This window comes from Ictidomys tridecemlineatus, chromosome 3 (assembly GCF_052094955.1).
Source record: "Ictidomys tridecemlineatus isolate mIctTri1 chromosome 3, mIctTri1.hap1, whole genome shotgun sequence".
Classification (NCBI taxonomy): Eukaryota; Metazoa; Chordata; class Mammalia; order Rodentia; family Sciuridae; genus Ictidomys; species Ictidomys tridecemlineatus.
The window spans coordinates 22,303,247-22,326,970 of record NC_135479.1 but is presented as its reverse complement, the minus strand read 5'-3'; the positions used below and the strand labels follow the sequence as shown (position 1 = coordinate 22,326,970).

General features: G+C 49.7%; 1 protein-coding gene across 3 annotated transcripts; it reads right to left on the bottom strand.

Moving 5' to 3' along the window:
• Positions 1-495: 495 nt before the first annotated feature.
• On the bottom strand, positions 496-15,525 carry Pgap3 (post-GPI attachment to proteins phospholipase 3). Of its 3 annotated transcripts, none has more exons than XM_021724189.3 (8): positions 15,296-15,525; positions 14,076-14,191; positions 12,827-12,979; positions 3,832-3,894; positions 3,254-3,315; positions 2,777-2,913; positions 2,320-2,524; positions 496-2,141 (listed from the first exon to the last, which is right to left on the bottom strand). In XM_021724189.3, exons 1-8 carry the CDS (start codon positions 15,474-15,476, stop codon positions 2,078-2,080), a joined length of 981 nt encoding a protein of 326 aa, XP_021579864.1. In that variant the 5' UTR covers positions 15,477-15,525; the 3' UTR covers positions 496-2,077. The 3 variants fall into 3 exon arrangements, with proteins under 3 accessions (XP_021579864.1, XP_040124757.1, XP_005321841.1); XM_040268823.2 differs by having other exon boundaries at positions 14,076-14,125; XM_005321784.5 differs by having other exon boundaries at positions 13,999-14,096.
• Positions 15,526-23,724: the final 8,199 nt, after the last annotated feature.

The following is a 23,724-nucleotide window of genomic DNA, read 5'->3' as shown; positions in this document are numbered from 1 at the left end:
TTTCTTCTTTTCCAGAAGTTTCCATGAAGGTAGCTTTCTGTACTACTCATCCTTCCTAAACTAGGGAAGGCCTAGCTCAGGGGAGCTCATTTGGTACCTGTTGTATGCCAGGCTCTTGTATCTGTCATGTCATTCAGTCATTGCATTCAGTGGTGGACCCTGTTAGCCTATTTCCAGGTGAAGCTCAGAGAGGTTAAGTAACAAGCAGTAGCGGAGCCTGCAGACTCAAAGCTGAAAAGCAGGGAGACAAGATTGCCAGGGTGCTGGGTGTGAATGGCGAGTATTACAATCCAGGCCTGGGATGTGAGAAAGAAAAAAACAGTGCCAGCTCCCTCCCCTAGGATGGACTTGAACCCTGCCCAGCTCTGCATCTGGTCCCTACCATTCCCACCCCCAATGCCTAGGTAGAGATCCCACCTCTGTCTACTGCTTCCAGCCAGCTCTTCCTTCCTTCCAGCCTACCCTATGTACACAAATGAACTGAAAAAGGGAGGGTGAGGGGAACTGGTTTATTAAGCATCATCCTCACTACCATCCTGCCTTCAAATAGTTTTTAGTATCAAAAGAACCTCACATGGGCCACCTAAGTTTCTGAGATTAGAGTCTCAGCATAGCTCCCTATGCTAGGGAGCAGAGATAGAGCAAAACAACAGTATTCTGGCTTCAATTGCAGACTGCCTTCAGGATGGAAAGTTTCTGAAGCCACATACCCTATTCTTGTGGGGCAAGGGAGTGCCAGGGCTGCTGGCAGTTGCTAGGGGTCACCTTTATAAGGACACAAGCATAGTGTGGTTCCTGCCTTCCCTGGGGTCACCCTGGAATAGTGAGTGCCTCTGGGGATGGCAGAAACCAGACTCGGCCACAGTTCTCTTCCCTTGTCCCTAGAATTCACAGTGCAACACCCCCCACACACACACAGACACACACCAAAGTCCAGGCTGTGGCAAAGGGGCTAGAGCAGGAAACCGGGGAGGAAAGGCCAAACGTGCTAGGTGAGGAGACAGGGAGACTGAAGAAGGCCCAGGATCCCCATTTTCCTTCTTCACTCTGCCCCCAGGAGCTAGTACTGATCTTAAATTATGAGGGGGCCCTGTGGGGTTTGGAGGGGAATGGCAAAGGGGGCACTGGACAGGCAGGCATACAGCCTGGACCCCCAGACTCCACTCAGAGCGTGTACACATCCTGGCTGAGGCCTTGGGCAGAGCTGGTGATTGGTGATGGTGACTTTATTCCCATCCTGTTCCCAATTTCCAGCACTGCATGGCACGTTCACTTGCATTTACACCCATCTCAGAAACACCCACAAGCACACTCACACTCAATCTATGCATATTCCCCAAACCCACACATACCTAGCTGCCCTTGAACAGGCACAAACACTCTATACTACACACTCAGGCCCGAGTGCAGTAGCTTGTGCACAGGCATGCTGTCTCTTACACACACGCAGAGCCACGGGCTCGCTACCCAGTCACCTCTGTACTTGGCCTGCCCATGCTCTCCTATACATTCACACATAAGCTCCCAACCAGAACAGCATCAGATTCTTGTCCTGGGCCCTCTGGTGTCCTGGCTCAGAGTGATGTGTGGTGAGGTCTCCTGGGAGCCTGGCTGGGGCAAAAGTCAGGGTGAAACCCCTCCCCAGTCCCAATCCCAGCAGGTTAGTCCCTCTGCATCCCTCCTGGAACTTAAGACTGGCCTTAAAACCGGGTAGCCAAAGAGCAGGCCTCTAGCACCACCTAGTGGTGCCCCAAAGCAGGGTGCCAATAATAGAAGGGACCCCGCTGGATCCCTAAGGGCCTTCCTCTCAGTGGAACTCAGAACACAGTTCTACCCCAGTTCAGCTTCAGGAACCAGAGGGGCTGCCCATTCTGTGACCCCAGATGATAGGTGTGAGGCCATCCCTAGGGCAGGCTCCAAGCCCTGTGAGGGCCAGCAAAGGGTGGGCAGCTACATGATTCTGGGCCCACACTCCTCATGTCCAAGTTCAAGAAACTAAAAGGAGAAAACAAATCATCTGAAGGTGGGAGGGGGAAGGAGAAGCCAGTAGGAAAGGACCAGACGACTCCAAGTGTCTTCAGGCCAGCTTGAACTTGGCTTCTGATTCCTTCAGCAGGTACAGGCTGTCGTCTTCCAGGAAGCTGCGGGCCAAGGGAGGAGCCCACTAAAGAACCCAGCTCTAAAGCTCCCTGGGCAAGGGGGGTGAGCGCAGGCCATCGGGAAGGGGTGAGAGAGTACATGGGGTCCCCAGTCTCTTTTAGGACCTGTCAAGGGACTGGGCACAAGGAAGGCAAACACCGGGCAAGGGATGGCACCAACCTGAAAAAGAGGATGTGAACAGGAATGGTGCTGATATGCCAGATGGCATGGGCGTCCAGGACCCAGAAGAAGGGTGGGAAGTCGAGCAGCTCCAGCAGGGACAGCCCCTGCAGCAGCAAGACCACCACCACGCACTTGCGCACATGCGGCAGCCTCCGGTGGTTCCGTAGGCACCAGGTCAGCCACCACACCACATTCACCAGACCTGGGTGCCACAGGCAGGACAGGCTCACTCTCTGGGCCTCTCCCTCAGGCCACCCCTCCCGTGCTCTCTGACCCTGGGACCATCCTCAGACACTCCTCCCAGCCTCCCCTCTCTCCCACTTCAAATTCTCCCCCTTCCTCCCTGCAAGTCTCTCTCCAGAACCTTGTCTTTTCTGAAGAGAGAAGGGCCACCCACCATGCCCACCCCAAAGTCCTGCAGATGGCCCAACCCAACGCCTCAGTTCTGTCTCACCGAAAGCCACGTTAGCCGCCAGGTTGTAGCCATAGTCAAAGTGCACGAGGCTCAAGTAGGAGACATGTGTGGTCAGCAGCAGCAGCAGGAAGGCCCGGAAGGCTCTGGCCACGGCTGGGTACTGCAACCCCACGGTCCTGCCCACCACCCAGAGCTGCTTACGTGGTGGCAGGTGGCCCATGACCAGAGCAGCCCTCCCTGAAGTTCTCCTCCCCCAACATCAGTGAGTTCACTAAAGCTACTGCCCTTTCCCCCACCAAAACAGGCCGCTGGGGCAGAACTCCACCCACCCCACCCCCGGGGCCTTGGCCAAGTGCTGCAGCTCCCTGTGAGGAGCCAGGGCACCCAGTCCTCTGCAGAACCCCCATCCAGGACAGCAGGGATGTGTGGGAGACCAAAGAAGGCAGCCCTGGGGCAGCACCCCACTTTTTGACCCCGGTCCTGAGTCTGTCCCTGCAGCCACCAATACAGGCATACCTGACGCAGCACAAGTAGACTGAGTGGAGGATGACAGTGGAGGCACAGAAGTAGTCCATTTTCTGAGGACAAGGGGAGCCCATGAGTGCTGCTGGAGACTGAACAGCTTTGTGGCCCAGATGAGCCACTGTGGGTGGAGGAAGGGAGGGGACAGGGCCTGACCTTGCAGCCAGAGGGGTCTCTTCTCCCGCTCCTTCTGCCTATTGCTGTTTCACTGCGGAGGTGACAGACTGACCCTTGTGCTCACAGCCTACAGTGTGCTGCTCAGCAGCGGGCTCTGCCAGGCTGTGGGGCAGGAGAACCTACCATCGACGCCCAGTGCCTGGGTCTGTTAGCTGTGCACTCTACCCTGACTGCAGCCCCTCACTCACCAGGTGGCCCTGAGAAAATGATTTCGCGTCCCAAGGCTCAGCTGCCTCATGGTTAGAGCTAACCATCAGCCCTACCTCGCCAGGCTGGGAAGCTCGAGTGTGTTCTAGAATGCCCAGCCGAGGGCAGCTGCACTCCCGAGCCCTGCTCTGCCACCCCCGGGCTCTTGGGGACAGTCCCATGCAGGAGAGGGAAATGAGGGCTCTCACCTCTGTGAGGTCGGTGTCCCTGGTGTGGAAGACTGTGGACCAGAACCAAGCATTGAGGGACACCTGAGGACGGAAGGGCCAATGAACATGTTGCCCCAAGGTTGGGGAGACCCCAGGGTCCCTCTCCACCTCATCTTTAGGAAGGGGCTTTGGGGGCAAGAAATGTGCTTTCCCATGCCCCTGGAAAAACAAACTTGTGTCCCCCATCCAGGCCCAGCCCAGTCCCCTCAGGTCAACTCCCCATCATCCCCAGCCCCTAAGGCCATGGAGGAGGGGTTGGGGGGCTGCAGCCTCCACATGTTCTAGCCTGGCCTGGGAACCAGTTCTGGCAGAGCCAAGATCCTTGGTTACTCAATCACTAAGACAACAGGCCCCAGGGGCCTCACCTCCTCCTCCAACTGCCAGGTGATGACAGCCCCACCCGGGCCCAGGGGAGCTGGTGACCTCAGCCTCTGGGGGCGGGAATGAGGTGGGTGGGGTGGAAAAGGCTTGAGCCAGCTTGGGGCGTGCCCCAAAAGCAAGCAAGGCAGGGAGATCCAGCAGATCCCACTGGGCCCAGTCCTAGGACAGGACTCCAGTGGCAGCCTAGCCCAGCTTCCTCCAGGCTGGGCCGGCCTGACTTGCCAGACCAGAGCTGCTCTTAAGACCTGGGCGGAGCAGGGCAGGAATGAAGGGGCTGCAGTGGGCAGGGTCCAGGGGAATATCTGAGGCCTTCTTCCTGGAAATTAAATGCATTGAGAGAGTAAGAACCATCCTGTAAATGAGCCCCAGGTCTTCTGGGAGGTGGTGCTGGCACTTTCTTCGGGGAGGGATGGGCTGAGGAGAAGCTACAAATAGCAGCAGGGAAGCCAGGGACAGACAGTCCCAGGAAGAAAGAGCGGGGGCCAGGCCTGGCCTGCCCCGGAGCTGGGGAGGGGTGTCCAGGGTGGGCCCGGCCTGCCGGACATGGAAAAGACTGCGCACTTAGGTGCCAGGACAACTGGCCAGGCAGAGGGCAGAGGGAGCAAGGGAAGAAGCCTCTCTGTGGGGCCTGACAGGCCTGGGGAGTGGAGGAGGGTGGGGGGACCCAGGGGGAGGCAGGGCAGGGCTCAGTGGCAAAGCCAGTCAGGCACCCTCATGCTACCAGGCTGCAGAGGCCCAAGGCAACTCCCATTCCTCTCCCCCAGGCCCAAGATCTCCCCTGGGACTTGTCACCAGCTGGCTTGAGTGGTCTTCAGAGCCTTCCTGCCCTGAGGGAAGGCCATTCTGCCCCTTCCACCAGCCTCGAGGCTCCTCCCCAGGGACAACATGGAGGCACAGTCTGGAGCTAGGAAGTGAGTCTACCCCTGGTGGCTTCTTTGGACACTCCCCCAGAGTCTGTGGGGTGTATGGTCAACGTGGGGAGAGGAGCAGGCCCTGGGCTGGACACAAGGCCTAGGCAGTCAGGCAGACCAGGCACAGGGACATCCTTAGAAAGGACAGTGTCCCTGGAACCAGTGTGGGGAGGAGGAGGGGAAGACAGCTAGGACTGGCAGCCGGCCAGGCCTCCTTGTCACCCACAACAGGAAGGGGGAGGTGACAAGAGGACTGAGCTAAGTGGCGGTTGGAACACTGAAAGCAGAGGTGGAAGTGCATTGGCCAAGCTTCAGCTCCACACAGGGCAGGGCTGCTGGGTCCCTTGTCCACCTGCCTCCCCAGGGTGCCTTCCACTTACAGAGACCCACCTGAAGCTTGGACTCTGCACCCCTGAGATGGCCCTTTTCCCCTGGGAGTGTCCCATATGGGGCTCCTCTTCTGACCCTTCCCTCAGACTTGGGAAGTTGTGTCATTAACAATGCAGCCCCTAGAGCCAGACTGCCAGGGTTCAAATCCTGGCTCTGCATTTCCTGTGTGTCCTTAGGCAAGTTATTTAGCCTTGCTGTGCCTCAGTTGTCTCATCTGTAAAATGGGAATAATATCAGTGTAGATCAGGATTGAGTGAGCACCTGTACAAACACAGCATGCAGCATGGTGTCCAGGATGGGGTTTAAAGCCTTAGTTGCTATTTTCTTTACCGGCGGGCCAGCATGGAACTCTCACAGCTCTCCCACAGCCCAAAGGCCACCGAGAACAAGTCTGCCTCTCAATCTCCCACCAGGCTAAGGTGGTCTAGGCTGAGAAACTGGTCTCCCCTGCTGCTATCCCACCCCCACAGGTGCAGGCCGGAGACAGAAAAGTACAGAGTCTTTACAATGAGACAGACCCTGACCTCAAGTACTGCTCCAGCCCCTAAACAACTGAGTTTTCTTTTGTTTTGTTGGATTTTGTTTTTTGGGATAGGGACTCACTATGTTGCCCAGACTGGCCTCGAACTCCTGGGCTCAAGCGATCCTCCTGCTTCAGCTTCCCTAGGAGCTGGAAGGACAGGTGTGTGCCTCCTGCCCAGCTTACCTATGTGTTCTTGGACAAGTAACTGAGCTCCAGCTATTTGTTCACCTAGGAAATGGGGTTAGAAACAGCACTTCCTCCACAGGAGGGCTGTGAGGGACAATGTCACAAAGGCCTGGCACGGAGCAGCCACTCCAGAAAGGGCCACTACTATCACTGCTGGCCTACGGCAGGGATTCCATAAATGTCCATGTCCTGCATCACGTACAGGCAGACCCCCACCATGCATCCCCATTCTCCTTTCCTCAAGGGTCACCAAATTCAAGGTTAGACTATGGGACAGAAGAAGCCCCATGGATCCCAGCCTGTAGATGTCTCAGCTATGAGAAGAGCCCCTTGCTCCCTGCTCCTGAGCCACAATCCCACCAGTATGGACCTAACAGATCCTGTTTCTCTTCAGAGTTTGTAATCAAGACACAAGCAAAGGGGACAGATGGATGTGGAAGGAAGGGACAGTCCCAAGATACAAACATACCACTACTCCCAGGCTTCTCGGCCAGGCCCTAGTGGGATGGGAGGGGGCAGACAGTGTAACTGGCCAGGAGGGTGATGGCTGGGCCCAAGGCACTAAGAACTCTGTGCAAACACTGAGAAAAGGAGGCAGCCAGGGGCAGGGAGCCAGTGTGGGTGGGGATGAGGGGGACAGGAAAAGCTGGTGGGGGGAGCAGGAGGCTGTTTCAGTCTGTTGGAAAATAAGAAAATTGAGACAAAAATATCACAGCCGTGAAACTGGTTGGATGCCAAGTGAGCCAGATCTGTCAGGAATTCGACCCCAGTGCTAAGCCCCAGTGCTAGGGGCTGTCATTGACACCGTAGTGGTGGGGACAAGTGAGTCTTTAAATAGCTCTGTGTCTCAGAAGTGGGGGAGGTAGAATGTTAAATATGATGCCTACTGCCCCCACCACGGAGGCCACAGTGTCTCGCTCCATGCCTCAGGCAAGACAAGCCTGTCCCAGCTCACTCCTGAGAGATAGAGGCTTTTTCCAAAGAATTCCTTGATTTTCTGTTCCACTGACTTATCTGATGGTCAGGAAGTCCTTCCTGAAGTCTACCATCATTTTGCTATATCCTCAGCCTATCTTTTCTCATAGTTTCCTCAACAGGGATGATATAATCAGTGCCTACCTCCACAAATCATACTAGAGAGACAGACTGGATTCCCTGCCATTCTTCGTTTCACTCTTGTACGTGGGGGCTTTTCCCCACTAGATGAAGGGATGAAAAATTGGTTTACCCTTCTAATTTTGGCAAAGAGCCAGGGCCCCCTGCTCTGTGAAGTCCAAGGGCCACAGTGTACAGAGCTTCGGTGGGCTCCTCAGCTCTGCCCGGCTGCTGCCCAGCCCAAGCCCAAGCCTACAGGGGAATGCAGTGGCTGCCTTATGTTTTAAAAAAAATATTTATTTTTTTAGTTGTAGATGGACATAATGCCATTTATTTATTTATATGTGGTGCTGGGGATCGAACCCAGGGCTTCACACGTGGTAGGCAAGCTCACTGCCACTGAGCTACAGCCCCAGCCCAGGGGCTGCCTGATACAGCTTTGGCACAAGAGTTTCCTTGTCTCCCAGAGAAAAAGCCTGAGACACCCCTCCTGCAAGACTAACCTGGAGTAGGTGAGGGGCCTTCCCACCTGCAACCAATAGAAATCAGGGGCCCCACTCACTCCAGAAGACCCAGCCAAGGACAAAGTCCATTGTCATGCCCTCTGAATGGCTTGGGATCCCTCCCTCCTGCAGAAACACACACAGGCTCAAGATCAAATGTAAAATCCAACTAGATCATCAAAGTGGTACGGGCTCTGAGGATGTGCCCCTTGAGGGCCTGGGGGTGGCATGAGAAGGACCCCAAACTCAGAATCCCATATTCTGTAGGGTACCCTCTCCCACCTCAACGTCCCTGGGGTCCTTTTCTAAGTGCCCTTGGTCACAATGGACTGCAGGGTATCCTTGGGAGGGGTGATCCCTTGCTAAGATGGAAGCTTATCCATCCATAAGTGCTGATACCACTGAGACAAAAGACCCAAGAAACAAGGAGATCAAGACCAGAGTTGTGACGTGACTAGTGGTTTCTGGCACATTTTAGGCAGCCAAGGGCTGGGACCTTCTGAGGATCCCTCAGACCTGAGGCCCTAGCATGCAGGCTTTGAGCACTGCTCAGAGTGTTCAGGCACAGCTGTCCCACGTTCTCCAAGAGAGAAGGAGGCAAAGAGGAGATACAGGCAGTGAGCCCACACAAGCAGTGTCCCTGAAGACTCCCAAGGGAAAGGGGACAGGTGTAACCTCCTCACTTTCCTACTTTCCTGGCCAAGACCAAATTCCCTTCCCTGTGACAGGCCTACACAGGAAGTGGTGGCTCTATCTCACCCATGCCCAAAACCATGTGTGCCAAGCCCCTGCCTAAAGTAGAAGCTCTACCCCCACCTGGCATTTGGTCCTCTCTGCTCCATTTCATCTCCCTCTGTTCCTCTTCCCACAGCCACACTGCAGCCAAGCTGACCAATCCAAGCTTGCCTCTAGGTCCCATGTGTCATTCCTGAGCCCCTAGCTAGGAATTCTGGAAATGCCTGAATCCTATCTCCTCTCCCCCAGTGTGTCTGTGTCTAAGGCCTACCAGGCTTGCAAATTCCCAATGACACCTCACCCCCTCCCTGGGCTTCCCTGGCACCAACCAGAGGATGGGATCTCTCTGGCTCCTGGGTTCAGCCTGTGTCCTGCCACCAGGGATGGCTGGATCTGTACTCACACTATGCTCGGCTCCCGGGGGCTGGGGCTTCAGCCTCTGTCCACTTTGACCAGTGCTCAACCAACATTCCTCCCAGGACATGCCGGCAGCCAAGGAGAGGTGCTGAGCCCTCAGGCCCTGGAGTCAGACAGTGCTGGAGGCTACTCATTGCCACTGACTTGGTCGCTCTCACTCAGGCACAACTTTCCCACCTCTGAGAGTTACTCAGAGCTCAAGTGCGCACTACAAGGATCACAGGAGGAGATGTGTGTGAAGTGTTTATGGAACAGGGCTTGTGTTCTATGATCCTTAATGATTGTTATTAATATTTGTTGAAAAGGAAGTAAAAGGAAGGCCCAGGATCTCCCAGAAGTTTAACAGCCTCCTGTGTGCCCATCTCCTAGATCTTGGGCTCAGCCTGGACTTTTCAGCATGCCCACACTATCCTCAGGTCCTCGGGCCACCAGACCCTCAGTTCTCACCTGTCTGTCCAGCATCATTCAGGAGAGCACACTACTCTTTCCTTCTTGACCTGTCCTGGGGCTCCCCAATCCCATAATCTCCAAGTTTTCTGCTTCTCCTCTGGCCACCCCTGTCTCCATTTGCTGGTTCATCCTCCTCTATCCAGCCATCGAGTTTTGGGCTCCTCAGGTCTCCGCCCTCGACTCCTTCTCTTCTCACTGTCTCATTCCCCTTTGTGGCCTTACCCATACTCAGCAGCTTCAGTCACTAAAGCAGAGGGTCAACCTCAACTCCCTCCCTCTGTTCCTCTTCCCTCAGCCACACTGCAGCCAAGCTGACCAACCCAAGCTTCCTCGTAGGTCCCATGTGTCATTCCCGAGCCCCTAGCTAGGAATGCTGGGAATGGCTGCATCCTATCCTCTCTCACCACGTGTCTGTGTCTAAGCCCTGCCAGGCTTATCCATGGCCAAGAAGGTGAGAGTGTGGACTCTGGAGGAGACGCTGGACTCCGCCCTGGCTCATGACCCAGTGCTGGCTCCTTGCCCTCTGCAGCCCTCGCTTCCCTCATCTGTAAACTGGGGATAAGATTATCATCTACACCTTTTAATTCTGTAATGGGATGAACAAGGTTAATATTTATAAAATGGTCAGAATGGTGCCTAGCATACAGTAAGAGCTATATATGTGTTTGTTAAATAAAATTTTAAAAAGTCTTTGCCGGGGCTGGGGTTATGGCTCAGTGGTAGACGCTCGCCTCAAACGTGCAAAGTCCTGGGTTGGATCCTCAGCACCACATATAAATAAATAAAGTAAAGGTATTATGTCTAACTATAACTACAAAAAAAAAAAAAGTCTTAGCCGGCCATGGTGGTGCATGCCTGAAATCCCAGTGGCTGGGGAGGCAAAGGCAGGAGGATCGCCAGTTCAAAGTCAGCCTCAGCAATTTAGCGAGGCTCTAAGCAACTCAGTGAGACGCCGTCTCTAATAAAATACAAAATAGATGGGGATGTGGCTCAGTGGTTGAGTGCCCCTGAGTTCAATCCCTGGTAACCCCCACAAAAAAGTTTTAATGTCACTTCCAAAACATAGCTAAAATGTACTTCTCAAAATAAATAAATAAATAAATAAAATAGAATGTACTTCTCCTTAACGCCTAAGACCAGAACACCCCTCTAGTCCAGTGACCGGGCATGTGCTAATGTTCCCACTGGCCCCCAGCATCCACCTCACCCTCCCATCTGTCCTCCACACAGTAGACAAAACAAGGTTTCCAAAGGACAAAGCTATTCTGAGATCATTTCTGTCCCCACTCTCACTCAAAATCCCTTAGCAAGCCAAGCATGGTGGAGCACATCTGCAATCCCAGAGACTTTGGAGGCTAAGGCAGGAGGATCACAGTGTGAGGCCAGCTTCAGGAATTTGGAGAGACATTGGCTCAAAATAAAAACAAAAATAAAAAAGGGCTGGAGGTATATCTCAGTGGTAAACTCTTTAGTTCAATCTCCAACACAAAAATTGAATGAATGAATGAATGAATGAAAGAAAATCTCTTGGTGCTTCCTGACACTTTGAGAGTTGAGATCTAAAGTGTTAGGCTCTCCAGGGGCTGGCTTGGCCACTGCCCACCTGCATACCTGTCTTATACCAGATGCCTCCTAACTGCCTGAACATTAGGTCTTCTGGTCTTTCAGGCCCTGCATTGATCCTCATTCTCTCCTGTCTATGCACATTCTGGATTCTGTTCAAATTTTTTAAAATATTCTTTTGCCGGGCGCAATAACACACATCTGTATTTCCAATTGGCTGGGGAAACTGAGGCAGGAGGATCATTAGATCAAAGCCAGCCTCAGCAAGAGCAAAGGCACTAAGGAACTCAGTGAGACCCTGTCTCTAAATAAAATACAAAATAGGGCTGGGGATGTGGCTCCATAGTTGGGTGCCACTGAGTTCAATCCCCAGTACCCTCCAAAAATTTTTTTTGTAGCTGTTGATAGTCCTTTATTTTATTTATTTATTTTTATGTGGTGCTGAGGATCGAACCTAGTGCCTCACACATGCTAGGCAAGTGCTTTCCCACTGAGCAATACCCCTAGCCCTCTTCTGCTCAAATTTACCTAGTAACTTTCACTCATCATTCCCATCTTTCCTCCCATTCCCTTCCTCAGGGAAGCCTTCTGTCTGCTCTGTGCTGGTCCTGCCCCTTTCACATACCCTACAGCTCTTTTTCTTGGGGGTGGCGGTACCGAGGATTGAACTCAGGGGCACTCAACCACTGAGCCATATCCCCAGGTCTATTTTGTATTTTATTAAGAGACAGGGTTTCACCGAGTTGCTTAGTGCCTCGATAAATTGCTGAGGCTGGCTTTGAACTCGCGAAACTCCTGCCTCAGCCTCCCAAGCTGCTGGGATTACAGGTATGTATCACTGTACTCAGCTTACTTTTAGTTTTGAGACAAGGTCTTGCTAATTGCCCAGTAGGCCTTGAACTTTTGATGCTCCTGCCTCTGCCTCCCTGGTAGCTGGGTTTCTAGGCATGCACCACTGTGCCCAGCTTCCACTGCACCTTTTCATCGCTGTACTTTTAAATTCAATTGTATGATTGTGTGATTAGTTCCATAGGGCAGGAACCTATCTTTTTTAATATACTTTTGGATCCCCAGCACCCAACAAAGTGCCTGGCACATACATAGTACATGCTAAATATGTGAATGAGTGGTGGCTTTGATGGCATGAAGGTGAGTGAGAACTTTTTCCTTAAGGTCTAGCAGGGAGGCTCTGATCTAGAGACAATCACTGCAATATCTTACTTTTGACCCCACCCCAAGGTTGTCACAGTTCACATCTGTGCTTTAGTCCATTTTTTTCACACAGTTCCAGGCCCTGGATACTGGTTCTTCAAAGAGTAGCCTCACCATGAGGCTGAGAGCCCTTCTGTATTTGGATGGTACACACCCTGGGATATACTAAGACCAGGGTGAGCTCCAGAAAGAGCGCTATAGCTGCTACTGCCTACAACCTGGGCTGGAACTGGGATCCCTCCAAGTTCCCCAGAGTGGACCTCAGCAAAGCCCATGGTCCCAGCCTTCTCCCTGCTGCCCGTCTCTCTTCTGTGCTCATAAACTGCCCTACTGGGTCTTTTAGTGCCTTCTTCTGAGGACAAGAAAAATGTTTCTTTCTTCTTTCCTTTCCAAACAGCCTTCTAGACTGTTTTAAAAAGGTAAAGCTTGACTCAGCACCTTCCCGTCTTTCTCACTAGGGCTGACCCCCACCCCCCATAGTTGCAACTTCAGCCCTGGAAACAGAGGAGAAGCTGGCTGGGCGGAAGCCCTGTCAGGTGTCAGTGGGAATCTCAGAGTTCCTCCTTCCTAGATGAAGTGTGCAGCAGGCATCCCGCCAGGTTACCTACCCAGGCGAAGGCCACACAGGTGTGGTACATAGGAGAGGAGGCTGGCACGGAAGTGCGGTAGCGGTAGAGCATCATCAGACTGGCCAAGCCATTGAGGAAAGAGGCCAGGGCAGAAGCTGGCTCTTGGAAGAACAGGAACCGGGAGAAAGGCCACTGAAAAAGGAGCAGAAGGAGGGGACCTGAGGGGCAGGCAACCCAATCTTTTTTATTTGGGGGAGGGCTCTGGTGATGGAATTCAGGACCTCAAGCATTCTAGACATGTGCTCTACTACTGATCTACATCCTCAGTCTTTTTTCTTTTTCCCTTTTGGTACTCTGGATTGAACCCATGGGCACTTACCACAGAGCACAACCTCAGTGGTACTTTGGAGACAGGTTCTCACTAAGTTGCCAAGGCTAGCCTTGTATGTGCAATTCTCCTGATTCAGCCTCCTGAGTCACTGGGATTATAGGTAAGTGCTACTGTACCTAGTTTCAATCAATCTTTTCTTGACACGCTGCATCTATAGGTCTTAGTTCTGAATTTTAGTCAAAGCCTCTGATTCTCTCCAGGTCAATTCTTCTCTCCAGTCCCTGGCTAAGGATAGGATCCCCTATCCTGGACAACATGCCCAACTCTGTCAGCCCCATCTCTGGGGATACCAATGGGATGACTTATGGCATAGCGGAAACAGTACAGACCTACTATCCAAAAAAAGGTCCCAATCCCTCCTCTGCTACTGACCCAGTGCTCTGAGTATCACCTTACTCTGTGGCAAATTGGGGAGAATAATTTCTGTTAACCTCAACAAGTTAGAATGAGATAATACTGGATCAAAAGACACCAGAAAAAAATTGCCTCACTGGGCAATCTGAGGGATATTACTATTGATCCAGATATGTATTGGAGAAACATGTCATAGTGGGGCAAGGAATTTATTCCTGAAGCAAGATGGGCACCTCAAGAAGTTGGAGGCTCCAAAGCTTTTCAGGTCTTGTTACTCAATATTCAGAAGCAAGACACATTGGTCCCATCAGATGCTATGAAAACAAACAAATTCTGAGAACAGGTACCTGCCTTAAATACATATCTGTCACCCATACCTCAAATAGCTTAGACAGTGTTGGCCAACTTCAGAGCATCTTACTCCCACCATATAATTGCCATATCCTTCCCTGACCCTCCAACTCACCTTGCCATGGAACTGAGGCACTCTGTGACCATACTGGAGGTACATGTCAACAGTGACCCACATACATTCATACTTACAGTCGTCATGACAAGTCCAACCTGAAACAGACAAATTTGGTTTGTGTACTCTGCAGCCCAGGGAGGTGTAGAGGAGGTGTGAATGGAGTCCAAGCACAAATGCAGGCCAAGAGGGCCTGCAGGTTGGAGAGAACCAGAAGAAATTCCAAAATTATAGCTTCCCACTTGGAGAGAAGAGAGATAGTGGACACAAGGGCCAGGGATGTGTATATATGTAACTGTAATCTAGGGTTGGGTATGCAGTGAGCAAATAGAGATATTTCATCTCCTTTTGTCCAAGATGGAGATCTTGGCATCGAAGGCCTTATCTATGGAGAATTGGGTTTATGTCTGACCTACCTCAACAAGGGATTTACTTTTATTTACCAGGGAGGAGTCCTTGCTGTCTTGTCCCTGCTATGAAAATAAACCCAAATCCTTCACCCTGACCTGAGGTCCTAAACCATCTTTCCATCTTTACTGCCACTACTCCTTTTCATGCTCCTTGCTCCCTGGGTAATCCAAGCTGCTGCCCAGGTCTTCCCAGGACACTCACTTTCTCTATTCCCTCTGTCTAGAATAGAAAGGCGTAGAAAAGAAGACAGGCTTGTGGTCAAATAAGTCAGAACTGGAAACTATTTACCACCCATATGACCTCAGGCTGGGTATTTAACTTCCACATCTAGGATTAGAGAAACTACTTCAAAGGGTTGTGGTGAAAGTTAACTGACCTATTGTGACATCTGTCACATGTAGTTTGTTGGTTCCTTGTCCAATACAGTCATGGGTGTAAATTTAATGTAAATATCTGGAAGACCCTCTTCCACAAAATATTCCCAGATAATCCCTTCCCCACTCCCTCAGAGCCAGAATTCCTTCTTTCCTCTCCCAAATACATCTAATGCTTAATTTAAAGATCCTTTAGGACCTTCTCTGTTTGGGAAGGCTAATGTCCCCAAGGACTGAAAGCTCCAAAGATTAAAAGACTTTGGTCTGACTACTGTGTCATTCAGGGCCTTGTATGCAGTTAGTACTTAATAAATAACGGGTCTGACTTAGTAAACGTAAAGTAAAAGCTTGTGGGAAAGTCAGAGAGCTGATGAGACCCCCATAACCCTGAAGCCAATCACCCTTACAAGAGACCAGAAGGGGAAACTAAGGGTCAAAGATCGCAGAACAACTAGGGTGTTATGGGCGGGGCCACAGCCAAACGGGCGGGGCTTATTATGGGTGGGGCTTACCTGCCAGAATCATGTAGATTGGCTGGCGGGAGCGGAAGTGCCTCAGTGCGCCCCCCGAGCAGTTCCGCTCCTCGCACCGAAGCACGCAGTCGCGGTACACCGGCTCGCGGTCGCCCTGAGAGCCGCTTGCTAGCGCGGCTGCTCCGGCTAGTAGCACCAGCCGCGCCGCGCGGCCGGCCATACTGTCACTCTGGCTGGCCTCCGAGGGAGGAACTTAAGAGCCTGTGACGCCTTCACTTCCGGAGTAACCGGAAGTACCTGTCATCTCCTTTGTACTCTACGCTGATGTCCGCCTACATTAAATGAAGGTTCCCGGATTTTTTGTGGGCGCCTGCCCCGCCCCTCGTCCCATAGCTATCTGCATATATTGAATCGAGAGTTAAGGGAAAGGGGACTCCTGGTGGGTTCAGGAGTGATTTTTTTTTCTCCTCTAGGGGCTCTTTTTGTTTGGAATAGGGCTAATTCTGTCACCAGCCCTGTTGGATTTCAGTTCCCAAATGTACCTGGCACTGTTTACTTACTTCTCTCCATCTCTTCTGGCACCACCTTGGTTAAAGACGTTTTCATTTATCCTTGAGACAGCTGCAGTAGCCCCTCAAAGCGTTTCCTTGTCTAATTTTGCATCCTCCAATCCGAGACCCATTTCTAAAACTCAAATTTGATCACGTCATTTTCCTTCTTAGAGTTCTTTACTAGTTTCCCATGATTGCCTTCAGGATAATAAAATACAAACTTCACAAGCCTTGCATAATCTGGCTCCTGCCCTCTGGACTTCACTTTTTTGCTTCAGATCTTCTTCAAAGAGCCATGTTTCTCAAGTCTGTCTTTGTTTTTATTTGTATCACTCTCTCACTCTTGCTTACCCTTCCATTGTTAATTCAAACACCAACTCCTAGGGTGATTGTTAACAACTGGAGGGTGATACAATGGTCTGTTTTGCCCACAAGGGAGGAATAGGGTATTTCTCCTGTTTTGTTCTTTTTTTTGTTGTTCTTGTTTTGTTTTTGTTTTTTTGTTTTGGGCACGGGGAATTGAACCACTCTCTCAACCACTGAACCACATCCCCAGCCCTATTTTTTATTTGGAGACAGGGTCCCACTGAATTGCTTAGCGCCTCGCTTTTGCTGAGGCTGGCTTTGAACTCGCAGTGCTCCTGTTTCAGCTTCTCCAGCCGCTGGGATTTCAGGTGTGTGCCACCTGTCCAACTGCCTCTCCTGTTTTGCTTACTACTCTACCTCCAGCACTAGCATAAAATTAGACTTAAGGAATTAGTGCACTTTCTTTTAATGAATGAACAACATAACACTGGTTACTTAAATCAGGAGCTGCGAAATCACCAGCATGCTTATACACTGAGATAGAATAACTGTAATATTTGAGGAAAAAATTAAGGGGGACCATTGGAAATAGGATGCTTGCTTTGGTAACTCCTCATACCTCCCTCAACGACCACCAGCACCCACTCACTCAAGCAAATCTCATTGAAGCATTGAAGTCAGGTAGCTAATGATTGCCTTTTCTCCTCCCCCATTCTTTGACTCTTTGTCAGATTGTTCCTTTGTATCCTGGAGAGGGAGTTAGGATTGGGGAGGTAGTGGAATAAGCAAGAAGTTAACATCTGCCTCTATTCATTCAGTCACCAGCAAACATATCCTGAGTCCTTAGCTCTAGCACTATGCCACTAAGTAAAGCCAGAACACACAATTCACGTTTTATTTTCTGTGGATGGCACTTTTTTTTTTTTTTTTAATATTTATTTATTTTTTCTTAGTTCTGGGCGGACACAACATCTTCGTTTGTATGTGGTGCTGAGGATCGAACCCGGGCCACACGCACGCTAGGCGAGCGCGCTACCGCTTGAGCCACATCCCCAGCCCCTAATATTTACTTTTTAGTTCTCGGCGGACACAACATCTTTTGTTGGTATGTGGTGCTGAGGATCGAACCCGGGCCGCATGCATGGCAGGCGAGCGCACTACCGATTGAGCCACATCCCCAGCCCCCGTGGATGGCACTTTTTCAAGTTAATATGACTTGAATAATGTGCCCTGGAGCTAAGCACCTAGTTGATACTAACTGGGAAGCTGAAATGAATAAAACAATTGCTCAGCCCTTCATTAGCTGATTGAAAACAATCATGTACCACTACTTCTTTGCATTTGACCTATTAGCCCTTTCATAACAATTTTTTTCATTTTGTCCTTACAGTGTTGGGATGAATATTTTTATGAAGATCCTCATTTAAAGATGAGGACATTTGGGATCAAAGAGGATGAAGTCTTGTCAAATAAGTATTCTTCCTTTGAGAAAACTTGTATGCACAGACATGACTCTTTCAAAACTTTTAAGTTTCAACTTTTTTTTTTTTTTTCAAACGCAGGACCTTGCACATTCTAGGCAGGTTCTGTACAACTGAGCTACATCCCAGCTCTTCAGGTTCCAAATTTGAAAGTCTCATCCTATATTATATTAAATATATTGAAATGTGGCAATATCCTATATTAAATAAAAATTATAGTTGAGTTACTGTTAATAACTTAAATATTGCTACATTTATATACATTTGATAAATATTAATTTTCGTAGCATATTTTGAGCTAACAGTGAAAATTTGTTCAGAATCCAAGTGCTTCATAGACCCCTGAGTACCTATATGCTTATGTGCTTGACAGAGAACACAATCCTCTTAAAGTCATCTGTACTGTTGTCCTATTGGGAGATAGGGTTGTTAAACAAAATTGTGGGAGGCCATTGTTTGGACTGTGCCCCTACACTGGGGCCCAGCAGAAGAGATCAAAATGGAGTTATTTGTGCTAAATGCCACATAATCATTAGAGAAGTAGCTAGATCGCAAAACAGATCAGTTGTTCTGGAGAACAGAAGATTTCTAAGTGAGTGTAATAAGGAATTCCCCGCTGCTTTAATCCTTACCAAAGAAGTAACCTGATATGAACTGGGGCTATAGCTCAGTGTAAAATACTTGCCTAGCTCACTTGAAGCCCTAGCTGGATTAAATTTCCAACACACAGTCAAAAAAAGTCATCTGATGCCAGGGATGGTGGCACATACCTGTAATCTCAGCAGCTTAGGAGGCTGAGGCAGGAGAATTGAGAGTTCAAAGCCAGCCTCAGCAACAGCAAGGCACAGAGCAACTCAGTGAGACCCTGTCTCTAAATAAAATACAAAATAGGGCTGGGGATGTGGCTCAATGGTCTAGTGCTCCTGAGTTCAATCCTCAGTACCAAAACAAACAAACAAAAAACCAATTAACTTTTCCCCTATTGTTCTGTTCCCTTGTTCCTGCCTTAAAAACCCACTCTCCCACTATTGCCCAGTGGAAGACTTCATTCTGTGTTGTAGAATGGAGGCTGCTCCAATCATGAACCATGAATGAAAATCAATTAGAAGCCAGGCGAGATGATGCATGCCTGTAATCTCAGCAGCTCCAGAAGCTGAGGCAGGAGGATTGCAGGTTCAAAGCCAAACTCAGCAACTTAGTGAGGCTGTAAACAACCTAGTGAGACCCTGTCTCAAAAATAAATAAATAAATAAATTAAAGAGCTGGGGATGTAGCTTAGTGGTTCAATCCCTGGTACAAAGAAAATAAAAGAAATGGTTCCCAGTACAGACAAAGCAAGTCACACAGTATGGTGACATGCTGACCATGTCCTTAGAGCAAACACTGGTGATTATTTACCATGAGGATTCCTTATTCATCAAATATTTATTAAGGTTTGTAATGTGCAACACTCTGGAGACAGAATGATCAACAAGGCACTGTTCATTCTCATAGAGGAGGGACACAAACAAGTATCAGACAAAAGACCAAGATAATGTCATTGCTAAGGGAAGAACACATTGTATGACCACTCAGTAGGATAATTTGGCACAATCAGACTGGAAAATATGAACACTCTGTAACCCAGCAATTTCACTCCCAGGTATACCTACACAAGTGCAAATGCTGTAAGTACAAAGCTAGTTGTGGGGGGCTGGGGATGTGGCTCAAGTGGTAGCGCGCTCGCCTGGCATGCGCTCGCCTGGGTTCGATCCTCAGCACCACATACAAACAAAGATGTTGTGTCCGCCGAAAACTAAAAAATAAATATTAAAATTCTCTCTCTCTCAAAAAAAAATCTAAAAAAAAATAACAATATTATCTTTAAAACTTAAAAAAAAAGCTAGTTGTGGCAGCACTTGTCATTTTGGAATAACAAAAATAATAATAATGAAATGCCCATTGATAGGGAATGAATTTCTTTCAATTAATGCTGAATAGAAATCAATAGAAATGTACTGGCATGGAAAAATCTTCTCTCTCTCTCTCTCTCTCTCTCTACACACACACACACACACACACACACACACACACACACACACAGGATTGAACCTGAGGGTGGTTTACCACTGAGTTCCATCCCCAGCCCTTTTAATTTTTTATTTTGAGAAAAGTTCTCACTAAGTTTTTGAGGGCCTTGTTAAGTTGCTAAGGGTGACCTTGAACTGTGATCCTCCTGCCTCAACCTCCAGAGATGCTAGGATTACAGGTATGCACCATTGTGCTTGGCTCGCAGTATTTTTAATAAGCACAAAAAGGTGCAGAACTATATATATATATATATATATATATATATATATATATATATATGCGCACACATACACACATTACTCATCATAAAAGAATATATGCTTGTTATTTTAGGGAATATATCTAGAAAGATATATAAGAAAGTAGAAATAATTATTGTCTTTGGGCAGAAATAGAACTGTGTGTCTGAGTAACAGGGAGGTGAAAGACACTTTTTATCCTCAAATTATTAAAATTTTGTATCAGTGATCTGCATATATCTTCAGTTAAAAATAAAGAGCTAGGTGCGGTGGTGCATGCTTGTAATCTCAGCAGCTCAGGAGACTGAGGCAACTTAGCGAGGCCCTAAGCAACTCAGAGAGACCCTGTATATAAATAAAATACAAAAAAGGCTGGGTATTTTAGTTCAGTAGTAGTTCAGTGCCCTGGGATTCAATCCCCAGTACCAATAAATAGATAACTACAGAAAGAAAGAAAGAGAGAGCTTGGGATGTAGCTCAGAGGTAGAGTGCCTGCTTAGAATGTGTGAGACTCTGGGTTCTATCCCCAGTACTAGGGGAATAAAAGAAAGGAAAAAAAAGATGTAAAAATAAGTTTTATGGATGGACAAGTATTGGGTGACATATGATGGCTAATAGGATAGTGACAGCAAGAGAGAGGAGGGCCTGGGGAGGGAAGGAAAGACTACTTTGAATTGCATGACCATAGAAGATCTTTTGAGCTGAAACCCGAATGACCAGAAAGAACCAGACCTGCAAAGCCCGGGGGCAGTTACCTCTAGGTTGAGGGAACAGTCAGTGCAAAGGCCCTAAGGCAGGAACAAGCTTGGCATCTTTGAAAAACAGAAAAGAAGCTTAGGTGGCTGTAATGCTGTGAGATTGAAGCAGCAGCCAGAGACCAGGCTCTGCCTGATTCCATAGATTCATGGAGACTGCAGGCAATGAAAGGCCATTTGAGGAGTATTTCACCCTAGGGGGAATTACATGATCTGATTTAGGCTTAATATATTTATTTGGCTTAGCCTAGCCAGTGGTAGAGGTAGAAAAAGCATCAGTGTATTGGAAGAGAGTCGGTAGATCTCCAGGAATGATTGGGTATAAAGGGCAAGGAAACAGAAGGATCAACAAGGTGGGTTTAGTGAGTGAAATCATCTGAAACTGGAATTGTCCCCCAAATCAGGATCTTGTGATTGCCATAGCTGTATGCTTCTGAAAGTTTCTTAGTCTTGTCTTTCTAAAACCAAAAGCCAGAGGCAAGAGGTGTCCTCATTCATACCCCAGTGGTCTATACCTCTAGCAACAGGAAAGGTGAGCTTGTGGTCCTGAAGGGCCTAGTGGAGCAGTGGAGTGGGAAGACTCAGAGCTCATGAAACAAGGAATCTGGAATCCAGAAAGGGATGGCTCAATGAGTCTTTCAAGGGATAAGCATGGAGGTTGAAAGGGTCACTACCCCCACACCAAATCCTAAAGCATTAACCAGAAGCTGTGAACAGAAGCAATGGCTAATGGGATAGTGACAGCAGGGAGGGGAGGGCCTGGGGAGGGAGGGGAAAGCTACTTTGAATTGTACTCAGTAGTGTCAAGCCCCTTTTACTCAGGAGGCAAGAGGATTGCTTTGTGTTCATGAGTTTGAGACCAATCTGGGAAACGGAAACCTTTCCTCAAAACAACCGAAGCAGGAAGATTTCTTAAGCCCATGAGTTTGACAGGGTCTGGGCAAAATAGTACTCAAGGTACCACCCACATCTCATTAGGGAAATATCACTTCTCACTAATGGCCTGCATCTTTGAAATGCTTCAGTGTGAGGGCCATGGTTAGGGAACACAATCTTGCTAAATTTGGTGAGACTGGCCTCAAACTTGCCATAATCCTGCCTCAGCCTCAAGTAGCTGGGATTACAGGCATGTGCCACCACGCCCAGCTTGGACCATTGTTCTGATCATAAACTTCTAAATTACTCCCCTTTGGTCCCAGGGAAGCCTTATGCCTATTCTGGGGGATTCCTTCCAAGTAACTAATCTGTACACACACACCCCCAGTCTCAAGGTCTGTGGGGTAGGCCCCAGTTTATGGACTGGACCTTGGACTCTGGACTGGACCATCGCATCCCTTTTTCTTTTTGTTTGTAGTCCTCTGACCCCAGGCTGGCTGGCGAGGTACGCAGAGGGGAAGAGACTCTAAACACACACACACACACACACACACACACACACACACACACACACACACACACACACAGGTCTCCTATGCCCCCCAGCCTAAGAGGCTGGTCAATGATTGACTGACATTTTACAGGCTGCTGGTTTCAGACCCTGGTAGCCCTTAGAGGTCACCTCCATAAACCAGAGCCGCTTGCTGCCTCTTCCGTTCAGTGGCCACCTCCACTGCCCGCAGTTTTGTACCTGTGGCGAAGCTGATGCATCTGCCTTCTAAGTCTGGGTTTGAGGGCCCCTGTCCCACGGCCACCCCTCCCTCTGTAGCCCCGTCTCCCAGCCTCCCAGGCCTCTCGCTGGGCTCTCCTCACACAACTCTGCAGTTCCAACAATCCCCCTTTTCTCCCCGAGGCTCCCCCCTCGGTCTTTGTCCCTCAGACATCCTCTTTCCTTGGCTCTCCTGCCAGGCCTGGCTGGAAGGACCGTTGAGGAAAGAATCAAATCAGTAGCGCCCACCCTGCCCCCCTTCCTCTTCTCTTGTCAAACACCAGACAAGGTTTTTCCCTCTTCCTCCCGGGCTTCTGAATGCGCTCTTTCTCTTGGCGCGGACCGGCCCTCCCGAGCCTCCTCCCGAGCCTCCTCCCCGGGGCGTGAGTTCTGACCCCAGCCCCGCCCCTCCGCCCCGCCCCGGCCTCGGCCCCGCCCTCCCTCAGCCCACTAGGATGGAGCGTAGTCCGCCTGCGCTGGTTCTTCCTGGGATCTGGGATCTCTCCTGGAGTCTCTCCTGGGATCTGAGATCTCTCCTCGGCGTGGGGCAGGGAGTGAAGGGAGGGAGGAGAAGAGATGTTTGTTGATGGAGGGGCCCTGATGGCTTTTTGGAGGGGCCACCTCTGACTTCCTTACAAGGGCCTGGGGAGAGGGTGGGCTCATGGTACCCTTGATTCTTGGATCATGAGGATAATGAGTGGAAACCAAAGCTTCCGTGGCTCAGTTCCCAGCTCTGCCTGGAAAAGTTCCTTTACCTTGGGTTCCTCTTCTGCCAAGTGGGAAAGGAGTGCCTCCTCTGGAAATTCACAGTTTCAGTAAAATGAGGCTCTAGGACAGAGTGGCACAAAGTAGGGGCCAGTAAAGGACAGCATCCACAACAGCTTTCCCATCTGGATGAGCCCTTCCTAACCAGAGGACATGGGAGGGATGGGGTCTGGCGGGGAAGAGACACCTCTAATTTTGACCCTAGCATTGGATATTTTCTCTAAAGCCATAGGTACACTTGCCTAGGCACAAACCCTCCAGGGTATGGCCAGCAAGTGAATATGGGAACCAGGTCACTGAATCCTCTCCCCCCCAAAAACTTAAGAAGTTGCAGGTCCTGGAGACCTGTGGATTAGGACCTGGGTTGAACAATGGGGAAAGGGCAAGGGCTGGGTTTTGATGGATTCTTAACTTCTCTTGTTGGCCTGAAGATGTTCTGGACAAATAGCTTAACTCTTTTGAGGCCCAGTTTCCCCAATCCTCACCCTAACCCTACAACTACCCCCAAGAGAGAATAGGGATATTGATGGCTATCCCACAGGTACAGCAGTATTTCTTGAATGTTCTTGACAATAATCCAGGGAATAAATATATCATCACACAGAACACACATACAAAACTACACCTGAAGGGGGAAGATAACTCAGTGATAAAGC